The sequence below is a fragment of the Odontesthes bonariensis genome, chromosome 2 (genome assembly GCF_027942865.1).
Source record: "Odontesthes bonariensis isolate fOdoBon6 chromosome 2, fOdoBon6.hap1, whole genome shotgun sequence".
Taxonomy (NCBI): Eukaryota; Metazoa; Chordata; class Actinopteri; order Atheriniformes; family Atherinopsidae; genus Odontesthes; species Odontesthes bonariensis.
In genome coordinates, this window is record NC_134507.1 from 5,862,262 (window position 1) to 5,879,564 (window position 17,303).

General features: G+C 42.2%; 2 protein-coding genes across 2 annotated transcripts in view; one reads left to right on the forward strand and one right to left on the reverse strand.

Moving 5' to 3' along the window:
- The first annotated feature begins 1,256 nt into the window (after window positions 1-1,256).
- LOC142389545 (placenta-specific protein 9-like) lies at window positions 1,257-9,839 on the forward strand. Its single transcript, XM_075474650.1, has 3 exons — window positions 1,257-1,535; window positions 8,640-8,731; window positions 9,139-9,839. The coding sequence occupies exons 1-3, from the start codon at window positions 1,472-1,474 to the stop codon at window positions 9,286-9,288; spliced, it is 306 nt and encodes a 101-aa protein (XP_075330765.1). The 5' UTR covers window positions 1,257-1,471; the 3' UTR covers window positions 9,289-9,839.
- Window positions 9,840-11,363: 1,524 nt separating this feature from the next.
- Window positions 11,364-17,303, reverse strand: part of stk32c (serine/threonine kinase 32C) — a 95,284-nt gene continuing 89,344 nt past the window's right edge. The window contains exons 11-12 of the mRNA XM_075474649.1: window positions 15,818-15,885; window positions 11,364-13,902 (exon numbers count right to left, since the gene is read on the reverse strand). Coding sequence (XP_075330764.1) covers window positions 13,707-13,902; window positions 15,818-15,885 — 264 coding nt within the window. The 3' untranslated portion in view covers window positions 11,364-13,706. The remainder of the gene's footprint in view (window positions 13,903-15,817; window positions 15,886-17,303) is intronic.

Below are 17,303 nucleotides of genomic sequence, written 5' to 3' on the forward strand. Positions count from 1 at the left end.
GGCAAATTGGAAAAGCAGCATCAATTCTGAAAGGAATACATCCAGACGATGTATTTTTCAGCTTGACCCAGAATACATCTGTGATGTGTTCAGAGAATATAAACCCAGCAGAGCTCTGAGATCCAAGGACTCAGGCCAGCTGGTCCAGTCCAGAGTCCAGACTAAACATGGAGAAGCAGCATTTAGCTGTTATGCTGCAAACAAGTGGAACAAACTGCCAGTGGAGATTAAACTCTCACCAAATGGAGACATTTTTAAATCCAGGTTAAAAACATTTCTGTTCTCATGTGTCTATGCATGAAATCTGCACGATATCTTTTAATTTATCTTGACTGTTGCTTGTTTTTGATCATTTTAATTGATTTTATCATTTTATTTGTTTATCTTTATATTCTTTTGTGTATTTTTAATGCTTCTTCCACTCCCCGCTGTAATGCTTTTATTTTATGTAAAGCACTTTGGATTGTGTTGTACATGAAATGTGCTGTATAAATAAAGTTTGCTTGACTGGACTGGACACGCAGCATCTATAACAACAGCGTGGCTTCACAGTAGAAGAGTGCAGGTGCCGGACCGGCCGGCCTGCAGTCCAGACCTTTCACCAGCTGAAAATATTTTGGTGCATAATACAACAAAGAGGGCCCAGGACTGTTGAGCAAGTAGAATCCTTTATGAGACAGCATTCCTCTCCCTAACATCCTGCAACTGGTCTCCTCGGTTCGCAGAGGTAAACATGGCCTTGTCTCAGTTTTTGTGTGTGCTGCTGCCCCCCAAAATGTGCCAACATTTTAAAGAGAATGTGTCACTTTCAACATTTGATATGTTTTCTGTGTTCTATTGTGAATGAAATATTGATTCATACGACTTGCAAATCAATGTATTCTGTTTTTATTTACTTTTTTTTTTTTTTTACATTCTTTAAATCGGGGTTGTAAATACATTGAAAGCGTCTTCACAGAGGCAGGTATTAAACAGAAACCTGTCAGCCTTTTTCTTTCTGGTTTTAAGGTCAGACGAGATAATTCCCCTTTTGTTTTGTTTTCCTTCAAACTACGTAAAAAACTTATTTATTTTTTTTTAAATGAACTTTAGTAGGCATAAAATGCAAGTATCTCTAACGATCCCCTCATGATTATTGTAACCAGTTTCCTTCTTTAGAAGCCAGCCAGTATGCAGCTGAAGTGAGAAATGAGTCCCCTCCCCAGTTCATCCCTCCCGCCCCTTCCCAGATACCGAGCTTTTTGTCCCGCTTTTAATGTTTTCATTAGGAAACTGGGCACAACCAAGTCAAGGAGGGAAGCATTACACAGAAACAGTGTGGACACACACAGAAAAGGAGAGGGGATTTTCAGAGGAGAGATTATATCCAGCTTTTTGGTCTGGTTCTGAATAAAAGACGGCTCAGAGCTCTCACTCTGTTTCTTTCACGCGCTCGTGGTCACCAGCTGCACGCCAGCTCTCCCTCTTCATCATGACCCGTCCCTGCGGCTCCACGGTTGGACTCCTCCTCATCCTGATTGGCTACACAGCAGCAGGTAAGTGATGGAGTTGGGTGTAGTCTGCGGCGGGGTCATCGGGTCAGACAGATAAAGCCAGAGAACTCACATCTGGTGAGGAAGAAAAGCTGATCCGTGTAGATAAATCTCCGGATGTTCATCTTGTCTGTTACATATTGGGTGTTTGTGGCACAGTAGAACACATCTGAGATATTTCCCTGCTGTGTGCAGATCGGGGCTAGGTATGTGTGCGGCTGTGTGTTTAGGGTTTTTGGGCAGCACATCTGCTACTAATTTAGCCGCAGCTCTGGTTACATTTAATCCAAAATACTGTCAGCAGAGTCTCTGACATCCACTTCATCTATCAAGATCATCTGCCAGCGTCTGCAGACCTGTTTACCAGTGGAAATTCACAAAAATGTGGGCCAATCCTCCAGAGCCAGATCTGTGAGTGACGGCCTCAAGTGTGAATTACACTGACTTCATAGCGCAAGAATGGCCGACTGCAGGAAGCCCACGGGGACACACACACTCACGTACGCAGAGAGGCCCTTATTGCATCCCAAAAGCTTCTTTTCATGTCATTTTGTGAGGATAAGTGCATCGTTCCTGTTTGGAAAAAATTAGGTCGCAATGAAAGTTTTTCTGCTGAGCTTGACGCAGGAAAGATGAAGTAAACAGTGCAGTGGAGGGAAATAAGTCATCTGGTAAGGCTGGAGAACAGGAGAGGGTTAAGTTAATCAGGGGAGGCATTTGTTGTGTTAAAATTCACGTGTGACCACCAATAAATACTTTATTTAACTTGAGATTCCTCCGGCTTGTTCTTGAGCTTCCAAAGAAAGAATCGAGCTAACAGTTGGGTACCAGCTCTGGGTAGTTTCAACGTCACCCAGTCATTTTCTAAGCCTGCAGGGGGACTGGTGCTAACCCCAACTGTATCAGGGAATCTCCCTTGACAGAACGCCAGGCTTCCACAGGGTTTGAAAACATCAATTAACCTTTCTTTCGCATGTTTAGCCGGAGCACTTTGAGGAAACCCACACAGATGCAGGGAGAACTCCACAGAAACTGCCTCTAGCAGCACCGTGCCGCCCAGTGTTAATATCAGCTGAAACTAAACGTATCTGCTGTAGCGTGGAGTTAAAAGTGTCGGGCGACGTGTGCCAAATGAAAGCGGCTGAAGCAGGCCTGCCTGTCGCTGAAGATTCATTTTTATCTTGCCGGCTAAAACAAAAACATTTTTTTTGGAACTGTTGAAAGCAGTTGCAGTGACAGTTGAACAAAAAAAGACTGAGATTTCAGTGTAAGCCATGGAAATGAACTGAGCAGCTGAAATGTGAGCACACCCAGATTAGTATTCCATTCCTTATGAACCGGGCCTGTAGAATGCCATGATGTTTGCAGCCGCTTGGTTTGTCTGATGCGCTGACCTGCACCGACTCTCCACTTTTGCATCCGTCTGCACTGCAAATTATTTGGTTCTTACCAAGAAAAAAAACCTTACATTTAGAAGTGCTAGATATTTTTTTCTTGTTTTAAGAATTAATTTCTTATTTTAAGTCTTCAACTTAACAGTATAATCTTATATCAAGCAAAACTTTACTTTTTTTTTGTCTCAAACAGGCAGGGAATCATAAAATGAGACAATTAACACTTGAAATGAGATGTATCACGTTTCTCCTCCAAAGTCTCATCAAATTAAATCTTGTTTTAAGATTCAATAACAAACTCAACATGCTTGATTCAAGAGTCACACAGAAAATATCTGAAAACACACTTTATTCCTTGGATTTTAAGCATATGACAAATGTTTGTTCACAAAACTGCCTTTGTTCAATCTAGAAACAAGACTCAAACAATCTTAATCTAAAGAAATCTTGCTAAGTCAAATTATCTTGCTGCATGGACAGATTTTTTCACTTATTTTGAGTACATTTTCCCTTAGACCCCTATTTTTTGCATCCGTCTGAAAGTCACATCTCCTGTAGAGAACCGGCTCAGGGCCCAAACCAACTGAGCCAGCAACACGTTCACCCTTTGTGCCTGAGCGGAGTCGCTGTGTTAGATCATCATATCTGTGTTTACTTGCTCTGCTGTGTGTTTGTGTTGTCGGGGGTGGGGTTTGGAGAGTGTTGCTATGAGATTTCCCAACCTTCTGCAACAGTTCTGACAGAAAAGGGAGGGGGGGCAAAAAAAAAAAAAAAAGCTGAACTACAATGGGAGAAAACGCCTCCTCCCTGCTTGGTAACAGCAGCTCGTGATAAGACAACATCTTGGCCAGTCAGCTCTTTTTGCACCAGCCACATTGAAGGCACATGCAGTTTTATTACACACACACACACACACACACACACACACACACACACACACTCAGAGCTCTGGCAGACTCACTGGGTGAGACATTTGTCACCAACGCTGGAACCTGCACTGTTCCACAGAGCAGGCAGCGCTGTGTACACACTGACACTTAGATGGGAGCACAGCGGTGGTTTGGATGCCTTTCAGAGCCCCCTTAGACGGCCCCTCCTTCCACTTCTTTTTCTCGTAGTTGATTAAGAAACCAGCAGCGCATTGTGTTACAAAAGACAAATGAAGCCCCCTTTTGTGAAATGCAGAAGCAAAAACCAGCCCTCAGATAAATGTACGTCCTATTTTGAAGTTCAGATCCAGAGTAGGAAAAACTTCACGCCCTTTAATTCATTCGTCACTGTCGTATCAGCCGAGTTATCGTTCGCCTGAGTGAGTTCAACAAAAAAAAAACACTGCGGAGCACACACCGAGGCAAACATCTGCTCTGTCCACTCCCTGAAAAAGTCCATTCATCCGCACTCTTGGCCTGCTTCCTGCATGTTCTGAACTTGGCAGCCATTCAGCCGACATAATGGAGCCTGTAAAATGTTTCAGAGGGATATCGTAGTAAAATGGAGGCAGTGCGAGGCTTAGGTACAACTGGAAGTGGGAAGAGAGAATGAGATATGGTGATAGTTACTGGCAACCTTTGTTGTTCAAAGGTTTTTAATAGTCGATGTTGGACTAGATTACTTCTCTGGATCGATACTGCTTGCAGCGTAGCAGAAAAACGGTCACATGTTTCAGCCTTTTTGTTTTACATCACATGTGAACTGGCAACACATATCTGGACAGCAGCTCCTGATGGGCTTGAAAGACTTAAAATGGACACAGCCTGTGTTTATGCCTGCAGTTTTTGCTCTCACACGATTTCTCCCACACGCTCGCCCATCTGAAGTTCCTAAGAGGAGAGAAAGAAGAGGCCAAACTAATGAAAGCAGAAATATCTTTTTGGTTTGGAATTTCTTCCAAACGATCGCACTCGAATATAAAAAGCTCTTTTTGGATCTCAGGAAAGAGTCCAAAATGACCCCCCCCCCCGCTGGTCTCAAAGGGAAAGGTTGGGTTAGGAGTGAGAAGCAGCTGTCAGAATGTTCCATTCCAACAGCCCCATGTGTCTGAGGTAAACACAACAATGGAAAAGCTCTGGGAACTCAGAGTACTAGTTTATATATATATGTTTCTTTTTCTTCAATATTTTCTGTAAGCCGGTTCTACAGAGATTCTGAAGGAAGATTGCCAAGTACACCAGTTTAATGTCATAACGCAAAACTGTTTCAGAGAACTGATCTCACCTCCTGTGTGGCTGCTTAAATTGGAAATCAAACAAAATCACGGTAGTTGCATCAATTTGGTTGATATGACTCAACATCAGGAGCCAACTACACCAAGAGTTATCAGGTAAGCACATCCATGTCTTCTGTATGGTTGATGTTTTCTTTTCTGTTTCCTAAGAATCCAGCACAGTCTCACCAGAAATGCTGAGATGACGATTGAAATTTTTAATCTAATTAATCACATGACTTCCCTGATTAATCACGATTAATCGCATTTGTACGCAAAATCCAAAAATGAATTCAAAAGTAGTGTATAGCTTTTAGCATTTAGCTTTATTTTAAATGTGCTGCCATATGAATGAAAGTGCCATAACATTTGCTGTGCAAACACACTTTTAACATCAGCATCTTTCTGTAGTTTTTATGTAGAAGCCTCGCTCCACTGTCTGTTTCCTTGAATGACTTGCTGCTATCAGTTGTGTGTTTTGCCTTTAAGTGATATTTTAGACTGGAACTACTACGCTGAGAAGACAATTCAACTTGGCAGAGTTTACAGATGACTTTGGTTCTGTCGACTCCGCCGTCTGGAAGAACTTTAACATGAAAATGGCCGAGTAAAAGTTCCGTACCCTTCTCCATGTTTGGTGGATCCGCCGATTACTTTCTTTTCCTGTTCCACAGCAGACAGCAACAGACTTTTACAAAATAAAAGCCTGTGAGCGACAGACTTTTACAATAATAAAATAAATAGTAAAACAGGGGTGGTCCGTGGCATAGTGGGTTGAGCAGGCGCCCCATGTACAAGAGGCCTCGCTGCAGCTGGCCCCGGTTCGAGTCCTGCATTGGACGGCCCTGTGCTGCATGTTGTTCCCCCTCTCTCTGCCCCCTGCTTCCTGTCTCTCTGAACTTTCCATTAAAGGCACAAAAGCCCCCAAAATGTTTTTTTTAAATTAAAATAAATTAATTAATTAAAAAAAACATGCGTTAATGCACGATAAAATATTTATCGGCGTTAAATAATGAATGCATTAACGCGATAACGAGTGAACTTGCTCAGCCCTGGGTTTTTTTTGTCAGGTCGCGTGGCGTCACATGACGGGAACTACGAGTACTAAACTGTACAGTCTGTAACGGCGTATAGTTTTCTAACGCTCTGCATGGAAGGTGTTCCAAATAATGGAAGCAGAGTCCTGACAGTGATGGCAGACTTTCCCACAAATATGCTGGCTTCAAAGAGAGACGGATAATTGGAAACATCACTGTGAGGAGGAAACGGCGAGAACAATGCATGTGCAGCGAATCTACACCAGGGAGTGCTTCCCAACTTGGTCCTTATTTTAGACCGCACACAAGTGGACGATTGCTCTCCCAAAACAACAAAGTCGTCATCAAAGAAAATGTCAGCATGTTGAATTATCATCTCAGCTGGAAGCTATCAAAATGACACCACATCAATGGGATGGAAATGGATGGATGTCATTTTCTACTTTGTTCATGTTTTTTAGTACCAAAAGCCTCCTGTTTAAAGCTGTGGTTCTTTCTCACTTAAAGCAACACTAGAGAAGCTTGTGAGCCTTAAAAAGATATTCCTCAGACTTGTTATGAACATGTAATGTCTTTTGTTGTGGACATTCCCGGGCCTGAAACTGCCCCAGAGTGCTCGGGGGGCTGAGATACAGCAGCTCACAACTTTAGGTTCCAGCCCCGCAACATGTCTCACTTTACGGTCGCTTGACATTTTTGTGGCTTTGGATTGTTGCCTTTGTGACCTCTTCAGCATGACAACACGCATGAATATGGCTGTACAATATCAAGGCGGACAGAGACATTTGTTTTCACGACAGTAGTGTTAGATAGGGAACCAAAGGGCAAAGATTAGCCAATTTTTGGAGCGTTATTTTAAAGTTAAATGAGAGAAGTGCTATTCTACTGTCTGCATGAGAAATCCACAATCCCAAATTTAGAATAAATCAATCAATAACACCCATTGTTTTTGTTGTGTTTATACATGTGCTGAAACCTCACAGAAAAATTAATAAAAATTAGCAATGTATTAATACTGTGGTGTCTGTGTGCTTAATTCAAAGCGACAGCCAGCAGTTGGTTATTTTAGCCCAAACGCTGGGAATGAGAGGAAAAAGGTTCAGTTCATGGAAAGCAAAATCAGTCAACACCTATCTCTAACATCAGAGTTACTGTAATGCATACACACGGAAATTGGTCCTCTGCTTTTGACCCATCCAGGTTGGCACCTGTTAACACACTCGTAGAGACAGATGCCAACCTGGAGCGGTGGGCAGCCATTCATAGCGGGGAACATAGGGGTACGGTGCCTTGCTCAAGGGCACATCGGCAGTGACAAGGAGCTGCCAGTTTCATCAATCTTTTTAGTAGCAAGACATGGGAATTGAACCACCAACCTTCTGGTTATTGGACAACCAACTCTAACCACTGAGCCACGGCTAACAATGTTCTCAGGCTGAACCTGAGGTGAATTTTCACCCCAGAACAGAGGCAACTGCTGTGGTGACAAAGCTGCAAGCTAGGTAGCACGTGCAAAGTGGTGGCTTTTGTTTGGTAAATGGAAGAAGAAGCATTCGGCTCCAAGAACACCATGGGAAAGTAGTGTAAAGGGAATGGAACGCCATCAGCAAAGAGGAGTGCATTGAGATTTTTTGCAGAAAAACTTGTCTTTGCCAAACTGCCTGAGAAATGATTAAAGGGGAGCAGTATCCACATTTTGGAGGCAAGACCTCAGCCTAATCCTACGAAATGATGGTGATGGCAAGAAAGACTTCCATACGTGGAGACTACACTGCAAAAAATAGGGGTCTTCAAATCTTCAAACAAGATAAAAAACACTAAAACTAAGGGAAAGGGACTCAAAACAAGTGAAAAAATCTGTCCATGCAGCAAGATAATTTGACTTAGCAAGATTTCTTAAATTAAGATTGTAGGAGTCTTGTTTCTAGATTGAACAAAGGCAGTTTTGTGAACAAACATTTGTCATATGCTTAAAAGTGTGTTTTCAGATATTTTCTGTGTGACTCTTGAATCAAGCATGTTGAGTTTGTTATTGAATCTTAAAACAAGATTTATTTTGATGAGACTTTGGAGGAGAAACGTAATACATCTTATTTTAAGTGTTAATCGTCTCATTTTATGATTCCCTGCCTGTTTGAGACAAAAAAGTAAAGTTTTGCTTGATATAAGATTATACTGTTAAGTTGAAGACTTAAAATAATAAATTAATTCTTAAAACAAGAAAAAATATCTAGCACTTCTAAATGTAAGTTTTATTTTCTTGGTAAGAACCAAATAATTTTGAAGAGTAGTTCAAAATCTCAAAAGCTTGTTAGTAATTACGTTATCTCTTAGAGTCTCACAAAAAAGAAATTCATTCTCATTATTCTGGTTCCTCACGCTCAGGATTGAACAAAGTCATTGGTTTCTGCGAGGAGTCCCTCATTGTGCTGTGCATACATTACACTGTGCTACACGTCTGTTCTATTTTCAGGACCCGAGTCTGACCTGAGACCTCGAGCGGTGCGTTCAAGTGCCTGTCAGGAGCACGCCAACCTCCACAACCGCATGGACGTGGTGGAGAAGGTGCGGCTTCCGTGCATTAGCCGTCAGTGGTCTGAAACCATCAGGATTCCAGACATTTCGGCTCTTTGTGCCGAACAATTTTGTTTTTACCGTCTTTCAATGATAGCAGCGACTTTTCCCCACATTAAGTTTTAATTATTATAACAATAAATAAATAAATCCCATATACATAAACGCACAAACAAGAACATGTTTTTTTCTGCCAGGTTACCACAAAGCTGCACGTTCATCTCATCTAAACCCCTAAACGTGCACTCATCCTATCGTGCGAGCAATTTTGGGTTTCTGTTTTATTTATGTCGTTTGCATTATTCATGAATGACCACTCTATAATTCATACTACAACCTATTAATGCATTATTCACATGTCAACCACATACACATACTGTGCCTTCTGTCTCCTGCAGCGGGTGGAGAACACAGTTGGGAAGTTGGAGGCTGAGCTGGCCGCTCTTCTGGAGTACCTCGATGACCCACAGTGGCGCCCCCTGCTGGAAAACACGCCAAAGACCACCGTGGACATCCTGCAGGACCCAGAGCAGAGGGCCCGCTCCTGAATCAAGCAGACGTCCATGAAGAGAGAACTTGATGTGGCTCTTGAACTTTTTTTAGAAACTGTCTGCTCATATATTCTGCATATCGAAATGAAGTATCTATCTTTAAAGAGGGTGGTCTCCTGCACAAAGCAGAACTCCTCTGCATTATTTACTCTCAGTAATCCTGCGACAGACTCACCCCCCCCCCAGTCAAACCTAAATTCTTCCTCCTGCAGTCTACCAAACCTTGCTGTAACCGAGTGAAAATGACACAAAGACACCGAGTTACTGGAGGAAGATTTATTTCTTTATCAAAGCAATTAAAGCAGCATGTGTTGAACACAGAGCGGTTTCAGTTGGTACAGAAACGAGGCTTTTTTTTTTCACCGACTCCCTGGAAAAAAATTCCTGCCGCACGAGAACATTGTGCAAAAACAGGATCACAAGGAGGAAATGAAAGGCATGGATCACGTCGTCTTCTTCATTGGTTTCAACATTTAAAACAGGGCACTGACTTTTCAAACTGTATCCACAGAGTTAAGACACCTACAGAATGGCGTCTCAAGAAAAGGGTTAAGTAGGAAAAATGTTTGGCACGGCGCCTTTTTTCTTTTTCTTTTGTCCCAAACACCTAACGGCATCCAAACCATTAACACATAAAGAAACACGTTGGGTTTGCAAGCACTGTTGAATCAGGAATGATCACTTATATCGAGGCATAAAATGCCAAAACATTAGATTAGTATTGTAACTTGGAGAAAAGCTACACCTAAATTAAATCTTCCACTTACGAATGATTAACATATAATTACACCTATGATTCAGGCCTGTGCTGATTCTGATGCTGTTTTGACAGATTCCACAGAAGTCTGAAAAGAAAGAAAAACAAAACAAAAAAAACCTAAAACTTTCCTCTCCACAAATGGAGACATTTATTTTTATTTCTTTAGTTTTTCTTTAAATAATGCAGCAGATTCTGTACTCGGGGACGAGGTGATATTGCCCCACTTCCAAATTTTCTTTCTCTTCGCCGCACAGACAAGAATGCAACAATTAATCCACAACAGAGCATCAAACACAGTGGCTGACCTCATTCCACTCATCCACAAGGGTATTGAAGCTGTATATCTGAAGAAAGCAGTAAGACAACCTAACACAGGATGCCAAAAAATAGGTACATAATCACCTTAAAAATATCATGCCTTCCATGTAACACTGGGATTATACGGTTTGTGCAGTCTAAGGTTCACAAAACTCACCGTCCAGAAACAGTCACGCAGGCCAGTCTATACTCTGATAATCAGGTGAGGTATGCTATTACCGACAGCTTGTGCATGCACAAATCAGCCATTAAGGCTCAAGCTCCAGGCTTATACTGTTAATGTACATGCAAAGAAAAAGAAAAGGAAATCAATGAATCGAACACTGTTCAATTCGTAACGCTTTGACTTGGAAGATGCCACTTTATATCTAATCTAGTCATTATGTCCACTGTAAAAGAAAATGTTTCTACATTTTGGGAAATACACGTCTTTGCCTTCCTTCTGGGAACCATTAGAAACCCTTCATAACGGTCTCATGTCTGTGCATTAACTCTGAAGCTCGAGCTGGAAAGATCGACCATGCTAGTCCCTTTTTAAAAAAAATTACCGTGCTGTGTTTAGCAGCCCTCTCGATGCTTCCCGTGGCTGTGAGGTTATCTGAAGAGATGCTTAACTGTCTGATCCTACCCGTCGAATGAACGTGCAGAAATAAAACTAAATGAAAGATACTTTATCATTCCAGAATTGGAAGTTGTGCCGTTGCAGTAGTATGAAAGAAATCCGTAACAGTCCTTTGTCATTAAAAGCAGTCGTTGTTTAGGGTTGCTGTCCTGTGCCGCTCTTTGCTGCAGCAAAGCTGCAGAAGCCTCTGACTGAACACTCTGTTGTCTAAACACTACATACTTCAAAGGTATTATTACCTGTTATATTACTCTTTTTTTTTTTTTACAATCACTTTCAGTGGCTCCAAAGCAGTTCCCAGCAAAGAGTAAAACTTTCCTCATCAGTCTGTAGCCGGGCTCCACCTGCTTTACCCCCCCCCCCCGCCGAGCTAAAGTACGACTTTTAAAGCACGTAAAGTCGGAAAGCTAAGACATACCGGCGTGATGGGAACTGTGATGGAAACCAAAAGAGCACTCTTGAATCTATCATTACAATGCTACAACGCACAATATGTACCCTGTACTTTTATTCATACTATGTCATCAGTTTTCATTAACAGTTACATTATACTGTGAAACATTATGACTTGAATAAAAATGTACTGAAGCTCCACTTTTCGCATTATCATATTAGCCTCATATTATAACTTATGTAAGCTACTAAAGGCAGTCTCATTCGTATTCTTTATTTATTTTTTTTAAGTTTCACAGCATCTGTAGTCCAGCTGGCAAGAAGAATGTATTTCCAAATCCCCTCAGTGGCATCCGTTTCTGGCTTGAACGATCAGCTCCTAGAAGCCTCTAAAGGTCAATAATCAAATAACATGCTGTATACAATCTTTTAAAACTTGAACAAAAAAAAAAACAGCAACAACAACAGAAAAAAAACAACAAACTCATTTCTAATCTTATCCTAAATTACCTCGTGCAACTATATCTCCACAGAAAAATGTAACGCTACGTCCCCTGAAATAAAGAGTCTTATATTTCTGGTTCGTCTTCTCGTACTGCTGGTGTTCCCACGGCAGGCTGGGCAAATCCCAGCTTGCCCTCCGGCGTCGAACTTAACACACAGACACTAGAGCGGTACCAGTCTTCTCCTTTAGTTCTTGTTGAGATACCAAATTGGTGTATTTCACAAGATGTCTCACCGTAACTTTAAGGTCCCACGTTACCTGATATCGACAGTTTATACAGAATCACGTTACGATCGTATAAATGATAACGTCTTCACTGGGAGAAGTGAAGGACTTTCATGTTATACAGAGGAAAAAAACACATACATTCACACACTCAAAGTTCCTTAGAAATGGTTATGCAAATGTTAGAAAAGCTTTGGCATATTTTGCCTACAAGTTGTGCCTGCACACTTGGAAAGAAGAGCAGAGAGAAGCAGGACGGAGCTTCACGCAGCTCTTCCTTAAGTTTACACATCGAGTTCGCAGTCCCACATAAAACTGTGGTGAGTTTAATTACCTACACTGTATGCTATTTACATGGTTTTCGTTTTTGCCAGGTCATAGGATTTAAGGTTATCTTTTGCTACATATTCCCAGGCCCAGGTTGAGTCTGAGATTATTCATATCACCTTCAACGTACCGATATAACTATGACAATCACAGACTAGCTCCTCTATATAGTCTGAAGAACCGACAGCTACACATTTAAGCACAGTTCCAATCTGATCTTTGCTCTAACCAAGCACTTAAAATGATGGAATGAGCTTTAAAATAGAGTCTTAAAGGATGACGATCCTCTTATTCATCCCCGAAACGGAGTTTTTTTTTTGCATGCTCTTGAAGTCAGAGCATGGTGCAGGGCCAAAATGCTGCGTCTTTGTAATCAATAGAGACCCGGCGACGAGCGAGCTCTGAAACTCCAATTTCCATCAATTCCCCTGAATTACAGTACATTATCATCATAAAGAGATTTGGAACAGAACACTTAGAAGAGGAGAATCAGACGAACATCCTGACCTATAATGCATCCATGGTTATAATAGAATTCAACTTATAGTGATTATCGTAGACAGGCACAACTTTAAACAGGTTTACAACATGAAACCGGCTATCATCACTTACTGTGAACGTGTCTCGCAAAAGGTGATGCAACGGGGGGAAGGCGCTCCGGGAGAAAGTGACAGTTGCCCCAAATTAGGGCACGGCTTACATGAAAGAGGCTGAGGGGAAGAGGGAAGAGAAGACACGGGCAACAACATAAACTGGGGGCCTTGGTGTACTGAATAATTCAGTCGTCCCCATCAGACTTGGAACAGGGAGGCCGAGGAAAAAAAAAACAAAAAACAGGGACGCGCCTCCCCCAAAACGCTCCAAAAAACTGTGGACTGCTATTGCTGAGGGTGTCGTCATGCTTGTGGTGCTTTCTGCTTATGATCGACACCTCCTAGTAAGTGATTCCTTATTAGTCATGCTATAATGTTACATTGCATAGAAGTTAGAGCTTACTCTAGGGCGGATGGGTACAGTAGGCAGGGGACTCTCTGGGAATCTGCTTCATTCATGCCTTACTGGAAGGATGCTACAGAAAGAAAAAGGAGAGGGGACACCGGGGGGGCCATTTTGGGGGATGCGGCTGTGCATCAAGTCCATCCTCTGTGCAGTTCCTCCGCTCGTGGCTACTACAGAGGAGAGGGGTGAGAATGTATGTACGGGCATGGCACAAACGCTGCAGCGGCCACAGAGACCTGCGGCCGTTACTGTGAGGCGATGTGGCGCTAGCAGCTGCCGGGGGAGGAGCACACCGAGCCGCAGATGCTCCGTTTGGAGGAGGACTCGGGCTCCGGCTCGGGATCGGGCTCCGGCTCGGGTGCGTCCTCGTCGGTGGCTCCAGCTTCTGCCTCTCCTTCCCCGTCTCCACTGGCGTCGTCGCCCCCGGCCTCGGCCTGACCCTCCTCCTGGCGCCTTTTCAACCTTCGACAGACGGAGAAACTAACTTTGAAACACGTGTTGGAAACAGAATACCCTTCCCTCTGTGTCATTTCAGACTTTTATCCACTCCACTGAGCACATTTGGTTCTCAGAAAAGCATTCAAATTAAACAAACGTGGAAAGGAACTGATAGCAGCCGAGTGTAATGAGAGGCCCCGACTGAATTATATTCAGTAGCGCTCTTCACTGCCGTGCATAATTCTAGATATTACATCCTTCATTATAAATATAAGTAGACTGCCATTAATTAGAGCAATAGGGTATAATACGATATTTGCCACTGAGAAGGATTTCAGTAACACTGCAGTGGCAGGACCTGGTCAATAATATATGAGGAAATAATTGAGTGCAGCACTGAACCAATATCCTCCCCTTTACATCGAAGAGAAGAAAGCTTCGCTGTGATTTATGGCCTGTATGGTCGCCGCTCATGATTTAGCGTGCGTATTACACTGACATATACAAAAGATTCCACGGATAGGATTCAGCCTCGGAGCGGTCGACTCTCAGAAAGTCTTCCGTCATCACATATCCACATATCCATGTCATTTCATTGAAGAGGCTGAGCTGCCAAACAGGTTGGAAGTAATGAGCACAACCCACTCTGATGGATGAATGCCTTCCCGTGTCAGTAGCTTCAGCCAGATACGCTGCGTGCCCTGGAGTTCTCCATCATACCGGGAATAAATTAGTGTCTCACTCTCTTCCCATTCTGCAGCCGATGGAAGCTCTCCGTGTGTGTTTAACGTTTTCAGTGGCGGCTCCACATCCACCCGTGGTTTAAGCTCAGCTAACACGCACATGCGGGATTCTCTTCAGCTCGTCATTACAGCGGCCGAGTGTATTCCCTTTGTAAAGATGCTGCGCTGCATCATAGAGCGGGAGCCAGCGAGGTAATACGGTAAGTTACAAACTGGATGTTATCTTCAGCCGTTACATTTCCACTGAAGAATCAATCCCAATAGGAAAATGATATTGTTGCAGTTAGAATCAAGAAAAAGTGAGTAACTAACAAAATTAACATATCAATATACAGTATGCATTATCTGACGTTTAAAAAATAAATAATTAAAAAATAATAAACCGTAAGTACAGCACATGCAATAACACTGTGGTTCCCAAAGAATTTACACTGGACCAACAAAGTCTAACCGCACACAATGTTAATGTGAAGCTTGTTTGGTAGTGTTGAACTTCTATTTTTATACAAATATTATTAAATAAGACTTAATGCAAATGATGGACTTTGGTTTTCCTGAGTACAGAAGGACAACAAGCAACATTGCTGCTCCAAGAACAGATTTAACCCCTTAACGCCTATTGTTGCATATATGCTACAAACCGTTTGACTCAATCAACCAGCTGAGATAGCATCTTTATTCCCCCAATGCCGGTTAGTCCATATTCACTACGAACCTAGGAACCTTTATATAAATAAATATGTAAAAAAAAAAAAAAAGGTTGAATAAAAAAACATTGTTTTTTCACTGTTATATTACTGTGTTGTTGTTATCTTATTATTGACCATTATGCCTGGTGTTGCAAATAAGCAACATACCAACATTTCTATTTATTTTTTGTGCAAAAGTGAAATTAATAAATCTCAGCATGATTTACCATCTACTTAAAGGCTAAAACACACATAAAACATTTTTTTATATACAGCTATATAAATTCAGGTTTTAAGTTGTTTTTTTTTTTTAGGGTTTTTCCCTTCAAAGACAAAACTGGAACTACAGTACCTTGGAAAAGAGAAATAAAAGAAAATGAAATTTAGCTCCTATGAGAGTTTGTCCCGTGCTGTACACAGATGACTCCTTCCCACTGCTGGATGACTAAACAGAAAACTGCTTTTAGCTCATGTTATAGGCGGTCCGCTGCCTTTATGGTCTCTTACTTCTCGCGGTTGAAGATCATGAACTCTTGCTGCACAACGTCAAGGCACTCCTGTAGGTAGTCGTTCTCCTGCGGGCAGACAAAACGCCGCACTCATCATCCACATTGTAAACACACTGCGCACCCAAGTCAACCTTGTTATCATCGTCAAGAACTATAGGAGGGAAAAAAAAAAAGAGGAAACGACTTGAATTATTCAACTGCTTGACCTCTGAGGTGAAGGCGTCTTTTTCTGCTTTTGTTTCTCCTCTCAAACAAATCACGAGTTGTTTGCGAGCCCTCCTCAAATTGGACGTTTTGGTCCGAGACAAAAATAGAAGCTCATATTTCCAAAAGCACTCGGGGCCATGACAACTGCACGCAGGGCCTCATAATTTAATAATCTCAGTAATAATGCAGCATGGGCACATGGAGGCAGAGACACACTCGAGTACGTACAGAAACCATGTCTCATAAAGCCGCCATTGTTCGAGAAGCACGCTCCTCGCATAAAGCAATCAGCCACGATACGGACACAAACACACCGACTGATACCGCTGATGTCAGGGTGACTGTCTGACGGGAACAGGCTGTTTCTCAGAAACATCTGTGGTAAACGCGGTCTCAGTGTGTGTACAGTCGCACCGTGGTGTCACAAGCCCGGGATTTAACATGCATTCGTTATGTTTGCATTTCTCCTCAAAACGAAGATTTATCATCATTCATCTGGCGTTTCAAAACCCTTTTGCTCTGGTGTAATCATTCCAACTAGAATATCTTACAGCAATATGATAATATGATCAATACCTCTTAGAGGAGTAAGTCCTATCGGGGCTGACTGGTCTAATTATTGCATAATTCTGCTGATTATTTCTAATTGAGCAAAACAATCCATTTGACAAATAGCCCTTTGTGGTTTCCAATTATCAAGCCTCCAAGAGCAACATCCAAAGCTCACGAAAGCTCTTGGTTTCTTTTTTTCCCTAAATCAATTTCATACAAACCTGCTGCTCTCAGAGACGCAACACAAATGTACCGCTTTCAGTGAATGAAATTAAGCAGGCTGATAAGGCTCGGCCCTTGGACAGGACTGAAAAACAGTCACGATTCTTAATTTCCTGCGGGCTGATGAACAAAACAGCGATGCTGCAACAGCGTTCGTTTCAAACTTAGCGAGAATCTAAAAGCCGAGACAAACGGATGTAAAAGTAAACCCCGAGAAACCAAACACTTCCAGCTTCAGGCCGCTATGAACACTGGGATTGTATTCAATAAATTATTTTTCAACAGAACATGGCCATTTGCTACAGGCTCAGTGCCTTAAAGAGGCAAAAAGTAGTGCGGCTGGTTTCAAACAAGCAAAAGATTAATGTTTCGCAGCCTCGAGTTTGTCATTTTGACCAACACAAACTTGGCTTTTTGGGACAAAAGGAATGGATTGGAGTTTGTATCTGAAGGTACTTTAAATGCCCACTAGATAGCAGCCAGTGCACCCACCTGTCATTCAG